Source organism: Micropterus salmoides, unplaced genomic scaffold (genome assembly GCF_014851395.1).
Source record: "Micropterus salmoides isolate LMB-PRFRI ecotype aquatic unplaced genomic scaffold, ASM1485139v1 Ms_hic_scaffold_1, whole genome shotgun sequence".
NCBI lineage: Eukaryota > Metazoa > Chordata > Actinopteri > Centrarchiformes > Centrarchidae > Micropterus > Micropterus salmoides.
In genome coordinates this window covers 42,420,376-42,443,951 of record NW_024040040.1, presented here as the reverse complement: position 1 = coordinate 42,443,951, position 23,576 = coordinate 42,420,376, and the positions used below count along the sequence as shown (strand labels likewise).

General features: G+C 41.2%; 1 protein-coding gene across 2 annotated transcripts; it reads right to left on the bottom strand.

Annotated features, from left to right (window-relative positions):
• Nucleotides 1–17,555: 17,555 nt before the first annotated feature.
• Nucleotides 17,556–22,363, bottom strand: zic4 (zic family member 4). 2 transcript variants are annotated; one of them, XM_038729089.1, is made up of 3 exons: nucleotides 21,758–22,363; nucleotides 21,020–21,649; nucleotides 17,556–18,857 (listed from the first exon to the last, which is right to left on the bottom strand). In XM_038729089.1, the coding sequence occupies exons 1-3, from the start codon at nucleotides 22,182–22,184 to the stop codon at nucleotides 18,418–18,420; spliced, it is 1,497 nt and encodes a 498-aa protein (XP_038585017.1). In that variant the 5' UTR covers nucleotides 22,185–22,363; the 3' UTR covers nucleotides 17,556–18,417. The 2 variants fall into 2 exon arrangements, with proteins under 2 accessions (XP_038585017.1, XP_038585010.1); XM_038729082.1 differs by having other exon boundaries at nucleotides 21,020–22,359.
• Nucleotides 22,364–23,576: the final 1,213 nt, after the last annotated feature.

Here is a 23,576-nt window from a genome sequence, read left to right as displayed (position 1 = left end):
GACTAATAGTAAAACTACATGCAGCTATATATCCTTTGAGCTACAATATTCTTTACAGTTTAGCTTTCCCCATGAATATGCTGTGTAGTCATTTTCCACTGGAGATATTATTCAGTTGCACATCACATTTTTGGATCTCTGCCGAAAAGAAGCTGCAATTATAGAGTCTAACTATTCGTTTACTTGATGAATTCCATTCCACTGTGTTGTTTGATAAATAAGGAAATACGTCGAGGCTTGCAGTACGTATAGTAATTAAAGTGAAAAATACTGTTGCAATGTAAATCCTTAATTGGACTCCCAGAGAGATATTGAAAATTTGTCTTTAATAATAGGTGATGACTGGGGACAGAAAAACAAAGCCTGCTGAAATGTGTCTCTGGAAGTTCAATTAATCACAACATAGAAAACAACCAATTTAGCATTGCTCATTCAGGGAATCACCAGGCCCAGGTAATGCACTTTTAATCATCTCACTTCAGCACCTCCATACAACAGTATATTAGAGAGAAGTCTCACTCTCCGGGAGGATTATATTTCTTTAGGTTTTGCAAAATGTTTCATTTTAATAAGACACAATTAATAAAGTCGGTAAGAGGTCTGCCGTCCTTTGACTACACTTGTGATATTTGTGCTATCTGTTATGCAGCTAAAACGCTGACGAGCTGGACTTCTAAAGACTGTAAATACCTCCAGTAAAATGAATGTCAGTGAGTCCATAAACTGTGTGCTAAGTATCTGGGCAGGACCTTATTAGCAGGGGTCAATGAAATCATATGTGTGAATTGACCTTGCCTTCCACTGCTTTGACAAGTTAGCGCTGTGCACTTGGTAAAACAATCTCACATCAAAGATAAAAGTTTTCTGGTGTTTACTATTCTCTCATTAACAACGCTCTCAGCCATCTGTGAAGTGCCACAAACACACCTGCTTCACCCTGGGCTTGTAATGGCTTTTCTCAATGTGCATGTGGGTCTCCAACTATCTCAAGGAGAGAGGGCTGTTATAGACCTGTCATTCCAGGATCATCAGCCAGACGCGCAGCACCTTGTATTCCACTCGCATAATTATGGATATTGTAAAGCATTCAAAATGATCAATTTAGCAGGCTCTGTCACCGGAGGAGTTATTAAGCCACTTTGTGTGGATTTCAATGGTCATAATGTCGCGTTTTAAAGCACACTCACCTGCGTGAACATGGAGATCCAAGTATATTTGTTAGTAGAGTCATTTAAGCAATAATAATTTTTTTGGTTTTAAGGCCAAAAGAACTTTACCATACTGACAACAAAACTGTCACTATATTCAAATTCTTCTACTCATCACATAGATCCTTTGATGACAAAATTAGAAAAGTAATACTTGGAAAAGTACCTGGAAATAGATTTTTTTTCATTATTAACAGCAAATTGTCTGCTCCTTAAGGGGTCTACAATTAAAATAAGATGTCTAACTGCATGCATTGTAGCAGAAAGACTCATTTTAAATATGATTTCTTAATAATGTTGCCACCTTTGAAGTCTCACACTTTAAACTCAAATGCCTCATGAACTGAAAAGCAGTGAACCACATCAGGTGCTGAGATGAATGAACTCCAGCAAATGAACTTTGGCAAGACCCCTTTGGATCCTTTGAACTTGCTATAGGGTCTGTTTCTGGTCTGTCAGGGGAGGGTGCAGTGTTGTGGTCACTCTGTGGTATGGTCATCAGGCTTTGGCCCCTCTGCTTGTCTCTGCCGATGTATCTGTTTCCAAATGGGACTGATGCAGGCCTTAAACGTACCCTGCTGAGGTCCTCTGAAACCAGAGACCCTTGAAGTGGACGTCTGCCTGTGTCCAGTCTGCTCCCACAAACCCTTTCAGATCCAAGGACTCCAAATGTGGCCTGCTGCATGAAGACATTTTGGACACAGCCTGGTTGGTCGGTTATGTCCCTGCCCCCGACGCCTTGGCCCTCCACACACAACCTCTACCAGGCTAACCACCAGCAGCCTCTTGCAGACCAGGGAGCAGACCACCCTGGGCTGGTCAGCAACCCCTGCTTACACCTGCCATAAAACTTAAAAGCTACAGTCTCTTCCCCCGGCTTTGAAGTGTTCAAAGCATAGCTTAGTGACCTTTGATGCGACTTTGGCCGCAACACATGTTTTGCACCCATGTATAAACGCAAGCCTCTCAGTAGACAAGGCAGGATTGTTTACCTACATGTGCAAAACGTAAGGGCCAATGCATGGCAGCCATGCATGGAGGCTCTATTCCCACACGTCAAGTTCCCCATGGTGGGAAACTGACATAAGTCGAGCCGGACACTGCTTTGAGCTAACATATTTAGCCACCATGTGTTCATCATTACTTAAACCACTTTCTCTGTGCCCTGGCACTGACCACTAGGCCAGAGTCACCACTTTCTTAGATATGGATAGATGCAGCACTTGTCTTTGTCAAGTAACAAAATACATTTACTTATGAATACTGACCAAAATGTGTCTGTAGAACCAAATACAGAAAAGCTGTAATGTACTGAAAGTAGGCCTCAAATGTCTCAACAGAGTTGTAGTCTTGTTAAGTTAATCTCCAGTTGCTATTCTAAATCACAGTTTTGCCAATTTTGGACGGCATTTTATTTTGCCTCTGCTATATCTGATTGTATTTAGACAACATTTATCCGGTAGTGGAGGAAGTATTTAGATTCCACACTGTAACAATATTAAAATGAAAGTAAAAATATGTGAGTATTATCTGCAATATGTACTCTAAGTGTCAAAAGTAAAATAAATCATTACAGTATGTAATGGCCCCTGTGAGTGTTCTATACTATCAATACATACAAATGGAGTAATGTGTAAGTAGCATTTTACTTTTGTAATTGGTAGAATTGGAGCTAATTTGATCATCATATGTTTTAAATATACATTTAATTTGTTAAGTAACTAGTAATTAAAATATAGTGGAGTGTTTCCCTATGCACTGTAATGGAATTAAAGTACAAAGTGGCATGAAATGAAAATACCAAAGTAATATAAAATTCTTCCGATTTGTGCTTTAGAGCAGTACTTGAGTAAATGTACTTAGTTACCTTCCGCCGTTGCATTTAAGTACAAAAGATCAGGTCTTGTATTAGCACTGTATAAAAAAAACTTCAAAACACACCCACCAATACTTCATGTACAATATTGAGGTACTTGTACTTTACATTATGTGGCAATTTATACTTCTAGGTCACTTAATTTAGGAGGGGGGGGGGTAGTGCACTTTTAACATCTGCACAGGAAGCTAGTGGTTACTTTACATACTACAAAAACTACATTAAAACATATGATGAGCTCATAAATGCATTGCTTTTCAGTAAACAGTGTATTAAGAAGCAGTAGAGCCTTCTGGATCAGATCCAATATTAAAATGATCCTTACACATACATGAAACAATGATTTAAAGTTGTTTTACTTTAAAAACTCCATGTAAATTATGCTTCTAGTACCTATGTTCTTTAAGTAAAAGTCTGTGTGCAAGATTTTCACTTGTAATTGAGTATTTTTACATTGTCGTCCTGCTCCTTCTTCTTAATTAAAGGATGTGAACTCTTCTCCCACCATGTGTATATAGTTTCCAGGGTTCAATCACAGCAGCACCATGCTAAAAATGCATATAGATTATGTAAAATTGTATTATTTACGTCTGTGAAATGCAGCGTGCTTTGCTCCGCTGACTTCCATAATATATGGGTGTTGTTTTTTGAGTTCAAACTTAAGTGTGATGAGTTATTGGTGTCTGCTGGCATCTTAAACTTGATCATGTTTACTGTGCACATGTCGAGGATTATATTTTACCCTCTGCCTCTTCCTCTCTTGCTTATGGCATTGCACCATTGACTGTACGTTATAAATAGCTGGCTGTTTTACAAGGCATTAAATATTTGACAGAACAGTAAGCTCATAATTACACAAGACCATGGCTGTGTATAAATGTCAAACAAAGCAGGCTGATATATAGCCAGCCATGGGGTTTACATGCTTCACATGCTAGTGTCTGAATGACAAGGCTCAAGATGATGTAATTATAACAGGAGAGGCTTTATAAGTGCGTGAACCGTCACAGTATGCACACAGAGTTAAAATAGCACACGCTTGAGTCTGGAATAACCTGGTAGCAAAACATAGTGTCCCCTCTTATTTACACAATGTGTGTGAGACCTGCTGTGCAGAGTGCAAGCACACCAATAATGAATCTCAATTACAGTTCAAATAGTGCACATACTTTGAAACAACAAAGCAGCAATGCGTTCTGATTTTGCGATTCATTCCCTGCACCAATCAGAGAGCCGGCTGTGCTGATGTCAGCCCTGTCCCTGCTCAGTGGAGCCAGAGGAGCAGGCCTTTTGCTAACTATAGACTGAGAAATCCCAAGCGTGTTGCTTTAGGCCTCGGGCTGTGTGGCCCACACAAATGTTGATGAGGATGAAACGGCGCGAGTGCGTGGTGTCTGCACTGTGACCTATGGAATGTGCCTTCAAAGAGCATTCTTAGGCTGTGTGGGTTTCTCAGAGGATATCAGTCCTGTGGCACCAAGTTAAACCAGCATTTATTCACTTGGGTTTACCCTGCAATTTATAGCAGGCTATGACATGGGTGGTGTGATCTGAAATGTCATACCTGGTCTTTGCTGCTTTCTTTACACGAGTAGCAAGTTACATACATCCAAAGTCATTCCTCCACTCATGGAACAGAAGGCCTGACAATTCATCTATTTGTTTGCAAAATGTCTCACACAGTGGATGATCCAGACAGGAAGTCAAAGCAACATGAGCCACAGAACCGTATTGTTCCTCACCCCCGAATGCCTGGACATGGCAGGTATCCAGCACACAAGACAGCAATGCCATAACACCAACATTAAAACAGTATGAGCCAGAGGCTGTCAAGTGTGGCTGTCAACACCTCTATTTCAGCAGACATGACAGGCCCTTTAAACCTTGATGGATATAAATCAGGAGGCCATTTTGAAACAACAGGGTCATATTCAATCCTTGTTGAAAGTGTATGTGTGTCCACATAAACCCTGCCAGCATGGGACTCCCCGAGGGCACGCTGGCCTCCCATTCCCATCTCTGCCAGGCAACAATTTAATATCTAATTCCTCTAATTGTATCCAATAATACCTCATTAGTGTTAATTAAAATGGTTGGCCTTTAAACTCATTTCTGCTGTTGTTGCTTAACTTTGAGGAATTGTTTTTTTTTTGGAATGGGAGCATTTATATACAGAATAGCTCAGTTATAAGGGGAAAATGGAGGGAAAATATTCTACTTTATATCTCCTTCAGAAAATGGTGTATGGAGGTTTATATGCCAATGAAAATGAAAACAGCTTAGATTTACTGTTAAAGGGAACTAGAGTTGCATGAAATATACAGAAACCATGTGTTCTAAAGCTAAACAGTGATACAGATGTCCCTATAGGAAACGCAGTAGAACATTTTCCTGATAATAGTAATAATTAAGAACTAACACAGCTTAAGCATTGCTATATGTGACATATAGATAAAATTACATCCCATGCATCGACAACCATGGCTAAAAAGGTGAGCAAACGCTTTTCTACATGTTAAAAGGTGAGTAAACTGAGTTTAAGTGGGTTTATTCATCCACTCCATCCCTAGTTAGGAAGGGAAATCAAGCGCAACAACAAAACTTCCGTTCTTTCTCTAAATCTTCCGACCCTCTTTCAGAAATCTCCAGCCCCTTCATTCCTTTCACTCCAATGGGACTCTACGGAGAGCCTTTGTACTCCGCAGATCAGGCTGTGTCCACTACTCCCACTCTTTTCAATAGAGAGTAAGAGGACTGCTAAGGGCTGGAACGACAGTGTTACCCATGCAAGCAGAACATCCCTCTCTTTTTGTGCAGTGGCTTGGTGAGGGGGCAGTGGGAAGGATGCGGTCAGTCTGCTCCGGGATAATAGAGGGCTGGGCAGCTGCCTTTGGCACAACAAAGGGACTAGTCTCCTGTTAGTCCTGTTTACTTTAGTGTTGTTTCTATGCCGCCTGCGTGTCAGGGTACCTGAAAGGGCGTATGGATAAAAATGTGCGTAGGCCTTACAATTGAGACATTTCAGCCATCAGCTTCCCGGGTAATCTCAGGTTTATTATAGGCAGAAAAAATACTACTGTAGGAAGTAGTTTAACTTGACTTTATTTCTATTCCTGGTGTGCAGAGGCTATTTTCAAACCACGCAGTTTGAGCGCGTGAAAGAAAAAACATTGATTTTTATTTCTGATTATATTAAATAACAATGCGTCCTAATCCACAGAGCAGTCATTGCTGTTTGACTGTCGATCCGTTAACGTGCGATAATGGGGAGCATGAACATACAACCATCCTAATGTGTAAATCTTTAGTGTGGGTCCATTTGTCGCAAAATATTTTGTCATTTTTTGCTGCAAATATATACAGCCTATAGTTAGTCAAGATTTATTAATGCAAAAATAAGCAATAACTCCTGCGTAAAGATACCTTTACAGTGAAGAAACTGGAATAACGCGCTTTTAAAGCCACTTTCAGAGACACGAGCTGCAGAAAACGGGTCTCCAAAATCTTGCCAACACTTAAAAGTCAACATCATCCATCTTTTCTTTACGCAAAAAGCCTCCTTGAGCCGAGCCTTTGATCCCTTTGATTTCCCCTCCTTTTTCCTACGCCAGATCTGTTATGCGCAAAAATTCTTTAGTTTCCCATAGAAACGCGTCCATTCCGCGGGGATATTGATGTTTTTTTCCTCGCAGGGGTTATGATATGGTGAATCAGAATTTCAAAGCCGGGGACAATACTTGCATTCATGCTTGTTTTTTTGTGTGTGCTTTTGTCGGGTTTTGTCTCCTTGTTCAAATCCTCATTTCTCAAATGAATACAAATATTTATTCTGTGAATGTCTGAGCTCCATGTCACTTCGGATGCTTTGCAACTATTAAATTCTTTGTCGGAGCAGCAGGTTGCAACTCCAAGACGCTCCAATGTGTGGACGCAGAGACAATTCTCTCTCTCTCTCTCTCTCTCTTTCACTCTGCCTGTCTGTCTCTTACATCCTCCCTCTCTCGCGCGCTCTCGCACACACAAACAAGATTTGACCCATTACACCTCTTTTTATTCGTCTCTAAGCACCTTACTTTATGGCAAAGTTGCTGAATTTATTATTAGGCTGTATGTCACCAAATGCATTGTATGTATTGCAAGATGCGCAAAGTTTGGAGATATTGATCTTGAATATTTCTCTGTGAATTATGACTTCGAAATATTAATCAGCGCTGAATATTTCCTTTTTTACAAATACAAAACAATCTGCAATATCAAATTTGGACTCTAGCATCCTGTTGTCACCCATGTTTACCAAATATCCCCCGCCTTAGACATGGATCACAGTTGCTAACTGGAGGAATACTGAAGAGGACCCGACTTGGCCACCGCTAAAAGCTTCAAATTCCTCCAGTTGGGGTATTAAACAACACCCAGGCCTTTCAGCCCCCCCCCCCCCCCCCCCCCCCCTTTTCTGCGGGCTGACATGTCTGATAGACCACGCTTTCTCTCCGCATTGTCGCCCTGTCACCTCAACAATGTACATCTTCGGGACACCAATTTTAGAGGGCTTTGATCTGCAGACCGAAAGGAACAAAGTTATGGAGAGAAGGAGATGATAGGAGGACCCCCCCCCCCAAGTTTGAAAAGGCAGAAAGGCAGAAATTGAGTATCAGTACAACCCATAAGGAATTAATTAATGGAACATTTGCAAAGATTCCCTCCACTGTCATCTCGCATGAACAATAACTATAATACATAACATAATAAATGCTTAAATCACCATGCAGCTCTACTGTATGAGCAAAGACGCCACCAAAAGTCCGCAGGAGACACACAAGTGTAATGTGTTTACTATTGAGTGCAACAGCAAGATTTCCTTGCAACTACATACTGTTTCCATATCTCCATCTTCTTAAGGAAGTGTAACAGACTACAGCCTGTAATTATTGTGCAAAGAGAGAAAAATAAAGTGAAAAAAAAAAAGGTGTGGAACTGGAGTAGTAACTCAATTTGCAGGGTCTTCCTGCAGGCATATGAAATTCCACACATTCCCTTTCTGCCCTGAAGGCCGCCAAGAGTCTAAATTTCAAATCTGCACTAAACATTAATTATGATATTCTGCAAGTCTCGCGGGAGCTTTAACATTTGACACAGTTTGCGTAATCCTTGTTTTCACCTTCTGGTCTTCACCTCTGAGCCACACTATGAGAACATAACAGGACTGAATACTGTAAAAAGGGTGCTATAGCTCCTCTTTGGGGCAACACTCCCAATAAGCCTGAAATGTGTTGGAAGGCTGCTGTTGTAGAGCTCAACTATTTGTATGTATTAGTAACAGTTTATTGGTGCCATAAAATTCCCAATTCATCAGTTTGAAGGCACTGCGTCAATGGCAGAGATATAAAGGTGAGTTAAGATACATTTATTAGACCTAAAGTTGAAAACTGGCAAAGTATGCATTTAAAGTTGGAAAAAAAATAGTAATTGGATGTTTTATAGACTTTTTTTTACTTGGGCCAGTTTACAAATTTATTGGATGGATCAGGGACTGCATTTTTGCATAATTCGGGGTTACAAGGCCTGTAATATTGGTAACTTTAAAAAGGAGACTGTATGCAGAATTAAGAAGACGTACATTTGTTTGCAGCTGTGTTTTTTTTTTTTAAACATTTATATATGTCAATCCTTATCAGCCCATCAATTTACTCTTGTGATGCAGTATCTCAAAGATACAAATTAACATCACATCATTCATATGTTAATCCATGTGTAGGAGCAAAACCAAAAAACCCCCACAAAAAATATGAATGTTGACAGTAAAGATGGCAGCACCTCCAACACTAAGCAGTGTAATTATCATTATATAGAGTCACTTGATGAAGCTTTATGATGAAGAAAGGGAGCTCTGCTGTCTCTGTTTTCCGTGTCATCTCACACGCTGCCACTCGTGATGAATGAACACATTCCTGCTCCCCTATAGGCTGCGAGCAACGCCACCGTGTCCCTCCTGTCATAAACAGCAGCCGTTTACTGGCTCCGTTAGTATTTCTATCGCTCCCAAGCAACTTTCCCGCAGTTTGCTGAGTGAGTGCTGAGAGTAACTGCAACACAGAAATAAAGATACTGTGAAAATTGACAACTGCAGTGTTACAACGTGTCAAAAGCCTGTTGGAAGGAGGGTCGGTCCCACTATGTTAGTGGTCACACGTTGTTGGGGAAGCTGCGCTTGCATCAAAATAACTCCCCCAGCGATACCAATCATATCTGCGTGCGTGTAGATTTCACGTTTTGGCTGATTGATTGAAGCATTTTCTGTTTTAAGGTGACCCAATTTTTTCTTGCACAGCTTAATCCCGTTAGTAAGCCCAACCACTAAAAATTCAAAGCCTAGGCCTATGTAGGCTATAGATTTGGTATCGGGATGATTGACAAATCTCGCAAAATAAATGAAAGTGATGAACATAGCGCTTTGTTAGCGTTTTTTAAGATTATAACAGAAAGATGCAAACCTTTGATGCTATTTATCTTGCACTCTGTGCAATACTGAGTTTCAGTATCAGTAAACTACTAAGTAGGTAAGACAAAAATGACTGGTTTTGCCTTTAGAAAAATAAATTAAAAAATAAATTTAGAAGGATGCTGAAGAAAAACTTTAATGTTTTAATATTTTGTTAAAGGCTATGTCATTTTATTTATTCATTTAAAATAGGGCATGCCCATTAAGTCTAATCCTCTGGAAGTCACACGATTACTTTAATGAAAAACAAACATTTCTTTCTGAATTTGTATTTGTATTTTATTTCCACTGTTGTTAATTTGCCTTGCGATGACTCTACAGTGAAGTCACCTCGGTGGGCTCTAAATAAATTAGCGCCACATCATTGTAAATAGGCCATGTTTGTTTACAGTCAACACATGAGAGAACAGTGACAGAAAACCTGGAGGATTCCCACCTCCGAGAGCTCCACTGACCCATATGTCCATCCAGCAGAGATGTAGGTAGATCTATGTGGTGGCATGAATGGTAACAAGTTTATCCCTCCTGCAAAATGAAGCACGTGCGTCTAGAAGCGTCACAGGGGTCCGTAAACGCGTTTTAAACGTGTTTACAGCACACAGAAGCAAGAAATTAATCACCTAAGGAAACTAGTTCTGGCCTGCTCAGACACTTGCAGCACATTTTGGCAGTTTTGAACAATTCCTGCCAGGTTTCTATAGCCATTGCTTTGCCATTATATCTCTTCAGCCTAACCTATTTTGTTGCTGTTTATTTTTTTGGGAGCAGATCACCAAAACGTTTGCAAACACCTATGAGCCATTGACGTCCTCTCCTGCCTGACTGCTAACATCCATCCGCTCAATAGGACGTGTCACGGCCGCGCATGTCTCCCCACAAAAGACAATTGTGATTTAGACAAACATTGGGGAAAACATAAAGGCAAAGGTCAAGTCCTCTTTCAGTTCAAGTGTGCTCCGATTCACCTACAACACAACGGGGACAAAGAGTTGCAGCTACCTCCGGTTCTAAAGGGGGATGTGATTACCCGCTTTATGGTGAAGGAGGAAGATGCTGATTCTCAACCTGATTCAGATGAAATTAAGAGGAAGAGCCTCACAAATCAGCAGCAGATTCTTTTGGGCTCCTAAAAGGCAACCTCCCCACCCCTCATCACCTCACCCATCACCAAACACTCACACAAAGAAGGAAAGAGAGAAAGGGAGCGAAATTACAACCTGAGTTGCTGATGAGGACGCATAATAAACAAATTATTATTATTATTTTTATCATGCACGAAAAAAATTTGCATTTTCTACAATGTAGGCATAGGCTCGTGTTTTTTAAAATTTTGTATTATTATTGCAAGTTCAATTATTTCTAGAACAGAGGGATTAGAAGAATAAGTAGTGTTAATTGCGCGGCAGGTATAACGAGCAGGTCTAATCCTTCTTCCCCCCTCTTTGTATTGAGTTTTTGTGGGCTTAATGAGTGGCAGGTAGGGCTGCTTCCTGCTTTCTCACATGCTCAAATAGGCCTCTCACTGCTTGCAGTCCTGGACCCTGGCTGTGTACAGGAAACAATTGATTTTGAGCATAAAGTTAATTATGCCTAGAAATTAGACAGCCTTAACGCTGGGTAAGGACTCAGAGGTTGATTTCCTGACAGCTCTTAATGCACTCTCACATATCACTCACGCGTGCGCGTTTTTACTACAGACTGCAATAATTTGAGGGAAAAGGACACTTACCTCGTCTGCTCCTGCTCTGGTTGTGCTTAATTCTAGCATATATATTCCTTAAAATAAAAATGTAAATGTTGCTCAACTACATTTTTTCCAGCCTTAATGGTGAATTTGGAGAAATAAATGGACACAAAATCCTTTGGGCTTGGTTCTGCACTGGTCTGAGTAGTTTCCTAGGCTACACAACTCGGTATTATAAAGATAGCCTGAGCTCAAAGAATGTCGCAGTGGTCGGCTTATTATTGAAACCGAGAAAAAAAAATCTTATTGAAACTTTTTCTTTTGATGAATTAACTCATGGGCAAGGAGGATAAGCCTCGCTTAGCGTCTTCTGCACTGAAGTAGGAATAATTAAAACAATTTAAAAATCCTGCTTTGTGTTTCTTTGGACAGAATCAAGTGCCTTTAATTCTTCTGTGTTTTTGAAGACTTTCCAAAAGAAGACGTTTTACCCAGAATGAATTCGTAAAATGCATTTTGATTATTATTGTTATTGTCGCTGCTGAAATGAACAGTGGGAATAAAGTTTTCACGGACAGATAAAGACCCGCTGACCTCTCCGAGAGGGACTTTAGCCTACATATGGTTTACGCGTCAAACTGACATTGCCTGCCGCTGAAAGGGTTTTCTTTAATTCTATTACCGGACGTGGGCTCGCTTTGTTTCAATACTGTCGTATCAAAATGATTGACAAAGTAATAAACGCGTCATGCTGCTGCATGTGATTATGCCGCGGCATTTGCATTGGACATTGAGGGGAATATGACAACCTTGACACACTGGGGATTTGCTCTGTCAAATAAACACGTCTCCAAGGATCTATATTGTTGCGCTGACAATGCCTCCCATTCATTGAATTTCAAAGTATTTCAAGTTCCTGTATCGTTTTGATCAACGTGGGCTGGAGTGTGTGGGGATGTGCAGCATTAGTGAATGTTGGGTCAAAGAGAGAGAAAATAATATGAACGAATGAATAAATAAATACTTGGCCTGAGCGGAAATTAACTCTACACTGGCGACACTCTTCCATAATTAATATCTCCCCCCGCCTTTCCACCTCCTCTTCTTCTCTTTCTTCGTTTTACAGGTTCAGTCCTCCAAGTGCCTCTTGACGCTGCAGTGGTCACACAAGCTGCGTGCACTACAAAAATATCACTTTTAACAAATCATGCATTACAGTGCTGACATTTAATCTTAAATGTCCTTTCTCTTAAAGGAAGTGAAAACATCCCAGTAGGATCATTTTAAAACTAGCTCCAAAAATTCTCAAAATGCGTATAAAACAAATAATTTTAATTTCTTCTACTTCCGCTACTTTAAAAAAAATAAAATAAAAAATCTTTTAGGTGTTTTTGTAAATATTTTTGTGCAGTGTAATGCTGTATCTATTAAAAAAAAAAAATCTCACTAACGTTTAACGCTTTTTATACAGGCCACTGGCATTATAGATGGAGGCCATTTATATCCCATGGCGTGCCCACCTCCAGCAGGTGATCCCGGTGTCGTAACGTGTCAGCGGTGGCCTGACATAAGTATAATAATAGTTAATAGAGCGTGATGGAGAGAATGGTATTAAACCTAACAAAGATGTGTCAAAAGCAAAAGTCTATGTCTTCATTAGCTTGATCTCCAAGGACCGTCGAACATTTCATTAGTTTGTAATTTATGAATGTTTGACAAATATTAAAGAGTATGTAAATATGAGAGGCATAATGTCTTTCCTGCGGGAGATGGCGAAATGACCCAAAGTCTTCGATACTGCTAGACTGATCACATGCATTATGATTCTTCTCAAACTGTGCATTTGCTTGTCTATTTGGAACATATTTCCCATCTGACGTGTGAAATAGTGCAGATAAAGCAATGATTCATAATGTTAGCAACATTTGCATCCCCTAATACTCTGTGTTATTTTGATATATGATGATATACTATCTCTTTTATCGAGTGTATAAATGCACTTTTGCCATTATGGCTTTGGCTAAATCAGTAGGAGGGTTTTTTGTCCTAAAACGGTCCATTTCCCTGTTCGTGAACCACTTCCAGCGCAGGAAAATCGTTATTTTTATTTTTTGTCTCAACTTCTTAGGCCATATAACATGGAGTCGTTTTGTTCTGTGCTGAAACTTAAAGGATAATACCTCTGGAACTTTGACGTGTCGGGCTTTAGTTGAATTTCATATTTTGGCTGAATTTCCACGACAATCCACACACCTGTTCGCCCACAACTGCTGCTTTTTTCAGATATCTGTGTCGCCAAACGCTCTTACAGATCACACAAAGGTCAACAGAATATGATACATTCAAGTTATGATAAATGACTGTCAGGTCGACTTAATCGCCAAAGGGCAAATCCTCAAATTCAGAATCATTCTTCTGCGTGATGCATGGCTCGCTTTTAAGAATCTGGACTTTGAGTAGGCTACACGAGCCTTTTTTATTTTGATATCTTAAATTATTTTATTTAGTTTGTTATTTTAAATATATCTCATGTGAGCCTGCTAAAGCTCCGCAGAAAAGAGCTGGAAGATTTCAGATTACTGTTTATATGCTGTGCTGCTGCAAAGAGAACTGTGTGGTTTTTAATCCCCCATATTTTCCCCCTCTTCATATGCACATGCAACACATCATGCCTGAATAGACCTATATGTTTGCGGCAACAAAGTTCTTCTGCATATGCGAGATGCCTTGCGTGAATGGAGGAAGTTGCTAACTAGAGAAGTCTTCAGTTCAGGCTGCGAGATCAAATGAGAGAAGGAGATCTCAGATCAAAAGAGAACCAAATAAGCGGGTTTCTGATTCATTCATGCAGCTGCATTGAGACCAAGGCCAACAGGCGTATCATACACTGAAAGGGAGCTGCTATTCAGAGTGCAGGTGTGAAGTATGTGGTACATTCTGCCATATAATGTGGAAGTTGTTAGAAATGCGTGTTCGGGCCTATAGGCTGCTAGGGGGCTGATTCACGTTGGAGGGAGGCCGCTCATCTATGGAAGTAAAACAACTTCGTTTCCTGAAATCTGTGGATGACGGTAATCCTAAAACCTGGGGAGTTGGGTAGAGGTGGAGGGTGGGTGTCCTATAAGGTCTTAGGGGCACTTATTTCTTTTTTTCCAGCTTCTCCGGATAGTGACTTATGTGAGGTTTGCCTGCTATATACAAAAGCTACCGCAGGGGTGTAGCCTTAAACCTGCCTTAACTCCGCTTGCTCACCTTTTTATATGCGGAATACAGTTAATCTAGCTTTAAAGGTTGTCATAAATCTTTATGACGGAAGCTCGTGGTAGCCTATACATCACAGCCACGTGATCTTGTACCCCCCCCCCCCCCCCCCCCCCCCCCCCACACTCAGAAACTAACCTTGTGGTGTTATTAGAATAAAATATTCAATATTCGTGGCAAGCTTTATGGTTGTAGTTAACTTGTGTTAACTTTTGACTTCACTTCTGCACACTCAAAGTCTAACGCTCCTTTACGAGGAAAAACTGAATACTCCTATACTATACTATAATAATATTTAGACGGGGGATAAAAATGATAAAACTATAAATAAATAAAATAAAATGTGTATAATAAACAGTAATATCAATACATCCTTTTATTCGACCTATGTTCCCAGAATGCCAGCTCTATTATAACAACGCTGTCCTGCCTTTCCGGTCTGTTTCTGGTGGGTCTATTGCACCTGTCCTCCTTGTCTTTCTCTTTATTTTCCCTGCCAATTTCGGCCACTTCATTCCTGATAATTATGACCTGGTTGGTGCTGGAGGTGCTGATGGCGGTGTTGGAGCGTGGGGTGGGCGTGGAGAAAAGGGTTGATGAGGGCTGGTGTGGAGGGGGTGAGAGAGGCTTTTACTCCTAGACTGCTAATCCCCCTATTAAAAGGGTTTTGTTCAATAATGCCGGACAGTTTCCGGAAGTAGGATTACCGCCTCCATTATTTTACAAAGAAATGATATTTCACACTCAAATGAGCCTTAGGACGCGGCAGCAGTGGTGAGAGGGTCTTGTGAGAAATGAAATGGATTCATTTTCTTTTTTGTTGCACACCCTGCCTCTTATTTTCTGTCTTTTTTTCCCTTTTAAACATCATCTATCCTATAATTTATGTGAATATGTGTATTTCCTTTGAAACTGCAGTGCCAGTTTCCTGTTTTCCTGCTCGGAGTGGACTGGCATTATAGTGTTGCTGCTCAAGTGGAGACTCAATCTCTCTCACACACACACACACCTGTTCTTTATTCTTGACCCTATTGCTGTTATCAGATCAGAGGTCGTCACTCAGCTAAAGGTGGGAAGCCCCGATGAGCGAACCCAATGGGATCAGTACTTAAAGATCCTCTCTTCCAGTTCTAGCTGACTGTGGTATCCACTGTCTGCGCGCTGGGAATTTAACTTTCACAATAAAAGCAAACCGTCGCCATATTTTATCTGTGCTGTGGTACAAGCATGCCAGTCCACTTAACACTCAAACTCTTTGGATTCACGTTGCAATCCAACCCTCTGACTGGAGACAGCATGTTTATTTTGGTCAAAGTTATACCTAAATGATTGTGCGTTAAAGGTCACTGAACTGTTCAGCACTGGCGCGTGGTTTTTATTTTGTCTAAACGAATTCCATTTCTCTTTGATCTCTGTCTGCAGTAAATATTGAAGGCATCAATACTTCGGCTGAAAGTTTGCCATACCTTGCTGACACACGGGCGTCAGGTTTTAACTCCCTCGCTTCTTTTTTGTAAAGAAACAACCCTTTTAAATGTTGCCTATCCTTCACTCTCAGCGCTGAATGGAAAATGTTTTAACGCGACTCAGTTAGTTCTTGTCCATATTGACGACTGGAACTAAAAGCTTTAGACGGCCCAATAGAGAGGAGCCCAATAGAGAAGAGCCCAACAAATCGGTGACAAAAGGCTTTCCGTGTCATCAACGTCGTTCAGACGACCTAGAAGAATCCCTCTGATACAAACTTCCACTTCAAAGCCTCCCACTTTCAATTGAGATCCAACTATCTTGTTGGTTTTTTTCTTTCCTTCCTTTGTTTTTTTCTCTACTGGTGCCAAAAGAAAGCAGCATCATCATCATCTTCTTCTATTCGGTTGGTTTAGCGTTTATTCTTTTCTTTCAGCTGGGCCCCTTCCACAGAGCAAACTGTCATGCACTTAACCAAACTCCATACACGTATTAGGGGAGTTGTAGCTGTGTTGTTTCCACCCACTTCTGCCTCAGTCAAGGCCGGAGTAAAAATGTCCCCCTCAGCCAAAAGTTTTCCCAGCACAGCAGAGATCTTCAGGTTTATGGCTAAGCTGCACATTTTCACTCCTCTTCAAGCTCCTTTGACACGTCTCGTTTTTATTTTATACTATAAGAATCTCGAGTTCTCTGCAGATGTTCAATGCTGAAATCATCCGTTTATACGTCTATTACTAACGTGCAATTTTCATTACATGCAGCCAAGCTCTCATGGATTTATATTTTATGCATAGAGCCTACATTATGATTATTGTTACATGTTTCCATTGAGCAGTTCGGCCCTCTTGCAATGCAAGTCTATTATGGTGTGGGACAACTGCGTTTTAGCGGCTTCTCCTTTGATTGTCGTAAAGTAGGCCTGCAGCAAAAGAATATATTTTTCTTCTTTATACTGCCCTCGTCTGCAATATAAAGGACATAGATTACCGTTTCCTACCCCATGGGAAGCAAATATTACATTCTTTAGAGCGGGCTTTTGAGTCCACGGACTTGGCCCCATATCATTTGAGTTTGACTTGGCTATTGCTATAGAAATCTTAATTCACCATGAGGATTCACCGTCGTGAAAAAATGGCTCTTTGTACAAAGTGTTCTTTGAAGTCTGGATCAGAATATTGTAGCCCTTCATCAAACTCTGCCCACGTCTGCATCAAACCACAGCTCAACTGAGAAAGTAAGACTTAACACAAAAGTGGAGCAAAATTTAAGTCGCCCCCTTTTAACAGAGAAAATAAAATCTTTAAATGTCATATAAAGGACGTTTCATTACATGAAGTTTCTTTGAATTTCAGCAGTTTTATCTGAAACTTAAACTCAGACATGGTGACATTATTACTGGAGCTTGCCTACAGGCTGTGTGTAAAGGTAGCAACAGTTTTTTTTTTAAAGGACATATTTTTCAAAGACATAAAAAAAAATATTTTGCACATATTCCCCAGGAAAAATGGCCACTTTTAGACTGATTGTAAATTCCACATAAACCCGAATGGCTCAGCAGAGTTTTCACTTTAGTCATACAAGATTTATTCAAAATACTCACAAATTACAAGGCAATTCGGTACGAATTTTGAGTGCCTCTCGATTTCAGATATTCAAAAAGGAAAAATATATATATTGACGACAATGATACAAAATCACAAAATGCCCACTTTGATAAAACATTTATAATTTCACGGTCGTATATCAAATACTGCAGGCGTATGAAACAGGCCGATTGCTGACCCCCAATGGCACAAATGGACGAAAATGCTGTAAACATAAAATGTTTGTACAAATAACTGCAGTAATCAGTAAGAAGCTGCTTTGAGGCAGATCCTTACAAAAACATCAACACATCGAAACTTACAAAATTTACAAATGTACATTTTTTTGGACCTAATTGAAACATGCACTTTGGTTCCATAATACAAAATCCTCCAAGAGCAGATTGAAAAATAAATAAAACCATATAGAAGTCAAAACTCGAATTTACAAAATAAGTTTACACCAACATGCCTAAGCCTACAATAATGCACCACATAGTCGGACGGATTTACACGACTCTCTCCACAAGTGGACCAGTGGGCCGTTAGGGCGCACAGGCACTGAGCCAACCGTTTGGATTTGCTGAGGTTTGAAAATATATTCTTTTATTGTGCCTGGAAATTAGCACGTCTTTAAGGTTTGCACATGTTCCTTCCATTGTGGTTAAATTGCGTCTCTTGGCTCTGGGTGTCTGTTCGGTGGCTCATCCAAAAGGGGGTTGGGGGGGACCAGTGGGCCCTCACAGGCTTATAGGCACCGAAGCCAAACCATTTTTAATAGTTGAGCTTTTTGAAAATGTGTTCTGTCACTTCTGTCACCGTGCTTGGGTCCAATTGGGTTAAAACGCGTCCCTCGGTTCTGGGTTTCTGTAAGGTGGCTCGTCTGTGGGGTCGGGCGTGGAGGGTCCGCTGGGTGGTGTTTGGGCGCCGCTGGCACCTGAACTGTGGCACACGTACCACTCGCTTAAATTCGCGGGCTGGGAGGATCCCACCGGCTCCGACAGCACCGATGAGCCTCCTGGCTCCCGGCCCAAGTCTGAGGAGGGGGAGACCAGGGACGGGGTGGAGGACTCGTAGCCTGAACTGGGCGGGGGGGACTTGCAGTGCACCTTCATGTGCTTCCTCAGAGAGCTTGGATGTGTGTAGGACTTATCGCAGCCTCTCACTTTACAGTTGTAGGGCTTATCGCTGGTGTGGACGTGGGAGTGCTTTTTCCGGTCACTGCTGTTGGCGAAGCGTCTGTCGCAGCCGTCAAACTCACATTTGAAGGGCTTCTCACCTGTGTTACAGTGATGGTGACACAAGAGAATATAAATCAACAAACTACATATCTAAAAAAAAAAAAGCAGTGATATTTGATGTTCACCTATAAGGTATTGTGCTTTTTATTTCAGACCCCATCCTCCCAGTTTCTAGCAGCTTGATAGAACAAATCTCTAACGTTTAAATACACCAACACTGTGGGTTACCCCACTTTATGGGCATGCATGGGCTTATAATAAACTAGCAACAAGTATCCATGTAGGTAGCCTACATGTGGCCAAAACATTTCAAAATAAATATATTTCTAAAGCTGGTACAATTGCAGCCACTTTGGTTATTTTTGTTATAGCCTATTTTCAAATGTCATTTACACACACACACACACAATATATATATATATATATATATATATATATATATATATATATATATATATATATATATATATATATATATATATATATATAGTATTAACAGTAAACACGCTTCCCCCTGCACTTACACTTTAAAAGTTTGTCTATTTGGACAGACCTGCCACGAGTCTCAGTCTGGTGTAAACAGGAGGGCTGAACCCCTACTGTCCTGGGTCTATACCTGGCGTCTGCATACGTCAAAACAGACAACCTATGAGCACAGAAATAGCAGGGCCCAAAACCAACTGAAACTAATGATAAATGAAAGTATCGACACAGCCAGGCTTCGCCTACTGTGTGCTAACGCAGTCTGTCTGCTGTTTGAAATCTTGCAAAATGGTTATGGACTGGGTCTAATCTTCCGTCTTAATAACAAGTATTTCTATCTGATTATGACAAGGCAAAAAAAAGACAATCTGAATAAATTACACGGGAATCATCCACTGCTGATTTTTTTCTCCTCCGATTAAAGCTTTTGAGAATATGTAATTGCCTCTGTCTAATTACACTTGCGGGTTGAATATCAATTTGACCTTCAGCTGTTGGGTTGAGAGAGCCAATCAAGGATATTAGTGTAGTACAAGAAACCGTCAAGGAACAGACCCCAGGGGCAGCCCCAGTCATAAGCACACTTTCGGTTAGGTTTTAAACACGATACGAAAGACCAAGCCCCTTGGGAGTCAACACACAGAAATAATTTAACAGATTTGTACTTAGGTAATGTGAGCAAATTATATGAATAATACATAGGGTGCAGAAACAGAGCAGAGGGGGAGTGCCATGCAGCCACCGGGAAAAATGAAAAGAAAAGTAATCATTGTATTCATTTACAAGTCTGACTCGACATTTTAAGGCCTTTCCCCCCCTTCACTAGCTCCACCGCACGTTATTGGTGCACCGAGGCAAGCAGCCATATTGTACAATTATATGTGTTTAAAGTTAAATCAGAGCTGCTCCATTGTACACACGTCATTTATTACAGACGGAGGCAGCTCTGCCAACCTGTTGGTGAATTATTTTTAGCCGCATGCACTTGTCAACTTGTTGCTTTGACTAAAGGCAATCAAAAGCTGATCATTCCAAAAGCATGCTTATTATTTCACCATGCATGTCCATGGATAACAAATATAAAGCTGCTACAATACATTTAATGGTATTACTCCCTTCTTTGTAGCTTTAAATGTCCATTATTATTATTTAATTATTATAAAACTGAAATTAAGGAGGATGCATAAAACAGCTACTAAACAGAGCAACAAGTGGCTGGAAAGAAAAAGAAAGCATCACTACCGGTTCATCATATCAGTTACACTGAATGTGAAGATGCACCTATCCAACTTTGCTGCCAGTCATATCTGGCATGCACTAAACTACATGGACGAGACCTGACATGGGCCTCAGTCTTTGTGCTGTGGTGTAAACAAGAGGTCGAACCGTCAAACGCCTGAGTGAGCTGTTCCCTAATCCCCAAGCTGTACCTTTTGTAAAACTTGGCGAGTGCTGATGCAACTCATAACAAACAAGTGACCAGTAGCTGTTGGCGTGTTGATGTACCAGCAGCGCAGATTGATTAATTGCCATGGCCCATCAGAGTATATTTTAAATTAACTTAAAATCAAAGACAGGAAAATTAAAGCTCATAAAAACACAACCTGAACCAATGTGGATACTATACAAAGCCTATATTTAATTTTCAACATGCGACTTGATTATTTTGTTTTCACTCATTATAGTGAATTTCCAACATTTCCTTTTGGCTACTGACCTGTGTGCGTCCTTTTGTGAATCTTAAGGTTCTCGGATCTTGCAAACACTTTCCCACAGCCAGGGAACGGGCATGGGAACGGTTTCTCCCCGGTGTGCACTCGAATGTGATTTACCAGTTTGTACTTCGCTTTAAAAGGTTTCCCTTCCCTCGGACACTCTTCCCAAAAACATATATGGTTCGCCTGCTCCGGTCCTCCAACGTGCTCCACCGTCACATGCGTTACGAGTTCGTGCATGGTGCTGTAAGTTTTGGAGCAAAGTTTCTTCGGCGAGAGCTCCGGCTCCAGCCACTTGCAAATCAGCTCTTGCTTTATCGGCTGCCTCATGTAGCGGAAAAAGGCACCGGCTCCGTGGTGGTGGTGGTGGTGGTGAGCGCTAAGATTCATGTTCAGATTCAGACCACCGTAGCCATGCAAAGGCGAGGCGGAGAACGGATCAGCCCTGGAGCTTGCCACTTGACTCAAGTGATCAGACCTAACATACATTTCTCCAGGTAGTCCTAACCTTATTTGTCCATTCAACGCTTGGCCACCCGGTGATCCGCTAGAAGGCTGGTCGTGATGGAGTCCGGAGAAGAGGGTATGATTCCCAGCATCAGGGTGATGACCATAGTGTCCGGGATAGCTACCTGTTGTTGAGACAAACATTCCGTGGTGAGAGGCTGAACCAGCAGTCTGGTCAGTCAGTACTGGCATGGCTTGAGCTGTCAGATCTCTCCGGATGAGGAAATCCCTACCTGCGGATAAAGCCTGGGCCGTGTGAGACATAGAATAGGGGACCGATGTCGCCTGAACCGGGCCAAAAGCTCCCGTTTGACTGGAGACCACTTCACTGTGGCCTGCCATATGATGATTGTGGTGGTGGTGATGGTGGTGGGGATAATGATGGGCTGGGCTGATTTTGAGGGCCGCGGAGTGCCCCATGTGTTCTGGCCCGAATGGACTCGGCCCCAGGCGGGGTTCCGCAGTAATCTCCCCAGGGTGCGAGTGAGCCATTGAGTGTGGATGGCTGCTGAACCCCGGGAAGCCTGTCACGCTCTGAGGGGTATGGTGGTGATGATGGTGATGGTGGTGAGCCCCTGCCAAGTCAACTAATCTCAGCGCCGTGTTCCGTTTGGAAAACGTAGGGTCCATCACGGGGCTTCCCAATGCATCCACGCTCATTACTTCCTAATTTTAGAATAACTTGACAGCAGGCAAAATAATAATGATGATGACAAATATATTTTAATCGCAATGAAAAATAAAGAAAAAATACTTTATAAAGTTAAGTCTATCTGCAGACTACATGGAATCCCATTCGGTTGAGAGGCAGCAGCAGGACGCTTTGATACTGAATAGAGATTCATGGTAGGCGCTGCAGCCCGTGGAGCTAAACAATCACCCTGCGCTCTAATTGGTCAGAGCTCGGTGATTGACGTCACCAGTGACAGTTTCCAACGTGAAGAAAAATGTCTTAGTGACAGCAAGCAGCCAGCGCGCATGCGCAGTGTCGCCGGCAACGCTTGAGAAAAATAGTTGTTATGCAAAGGTTATTGTACAATAAAAGTCCTAAAAAGTTGATCCAGATAAACAGTCGTCTTTCTTTTGTCGCAGCGAACAAAGGCTGAGCGCTATGAAAGAGCTATTCCCCCCACTTTGATTATGCAATTACAAAACAGACTGCCTCGGGAAGAGTATGCATATTGCCACTATAAAAGTTGTAAGGATCATAAATAATGCAGTGATATCTTCATCTTGCCCTGCAACGTGTGAAGGACAACTCTGCGCACAAATTACGCACAACTTTACGCACGTAAAAGATCGGCGTCCGCGGAGAAAAACTTGTCTACTTAACCAAAAGGAAAACTCCACGTGGGAGTTTAAAATAGTCCGGAGTACATACCATTAATACGCGCTTTGATAAATACCCATATTTACATATCCAGTCGTTTGCCCTTCAGCGCGTACCACAGTGTTGACTCCAGAGCTCTGCTTGGTGGGATCCGTGTGTGTAGTACTTTTGAATAGGGCGAGCTGCGGCCATTGTTCCGAGGGTAAAAAAAAATGTAATGGACGGGACCTGTTGTTATGATCCGGGGTAATTTTGCTTTAGACCCAGGATGGCAGCAGCTGAGGGTCACAGGAGGTGGTGCCGTTGAAGACTTAAGTTCAAAATAAAACGTGTGTGTACTGTAAGTATCGGTTACTACATATTATCCTGCAAAGTATAAAACTTGATCTTAGTGATTATTTTATGATTTTTGTCTGAATGCGTAAAAGAAAGCGGTTAGTTAAGGATCATAACAACATGCCGTATAAATTATCTACCGCTCACTGCAGATTTTTTTTTCTCCATGCACTTTTTAAACAGTCAGCCGACGAACAGGACCATTTAAAAAACCCAATGTGGGCTCATTAAATGTTGAGAAATGTTTGGATGTTACTGTACACGGATTAATCTTCAGCACGGTGGACATCTTTTTGTCTGTGTAACAAACATGAATGGCCGACATTTTAACTAATTTACTTGAATAAAATATATTTTTGTCTTGTCCTACTAATACACTTACAATT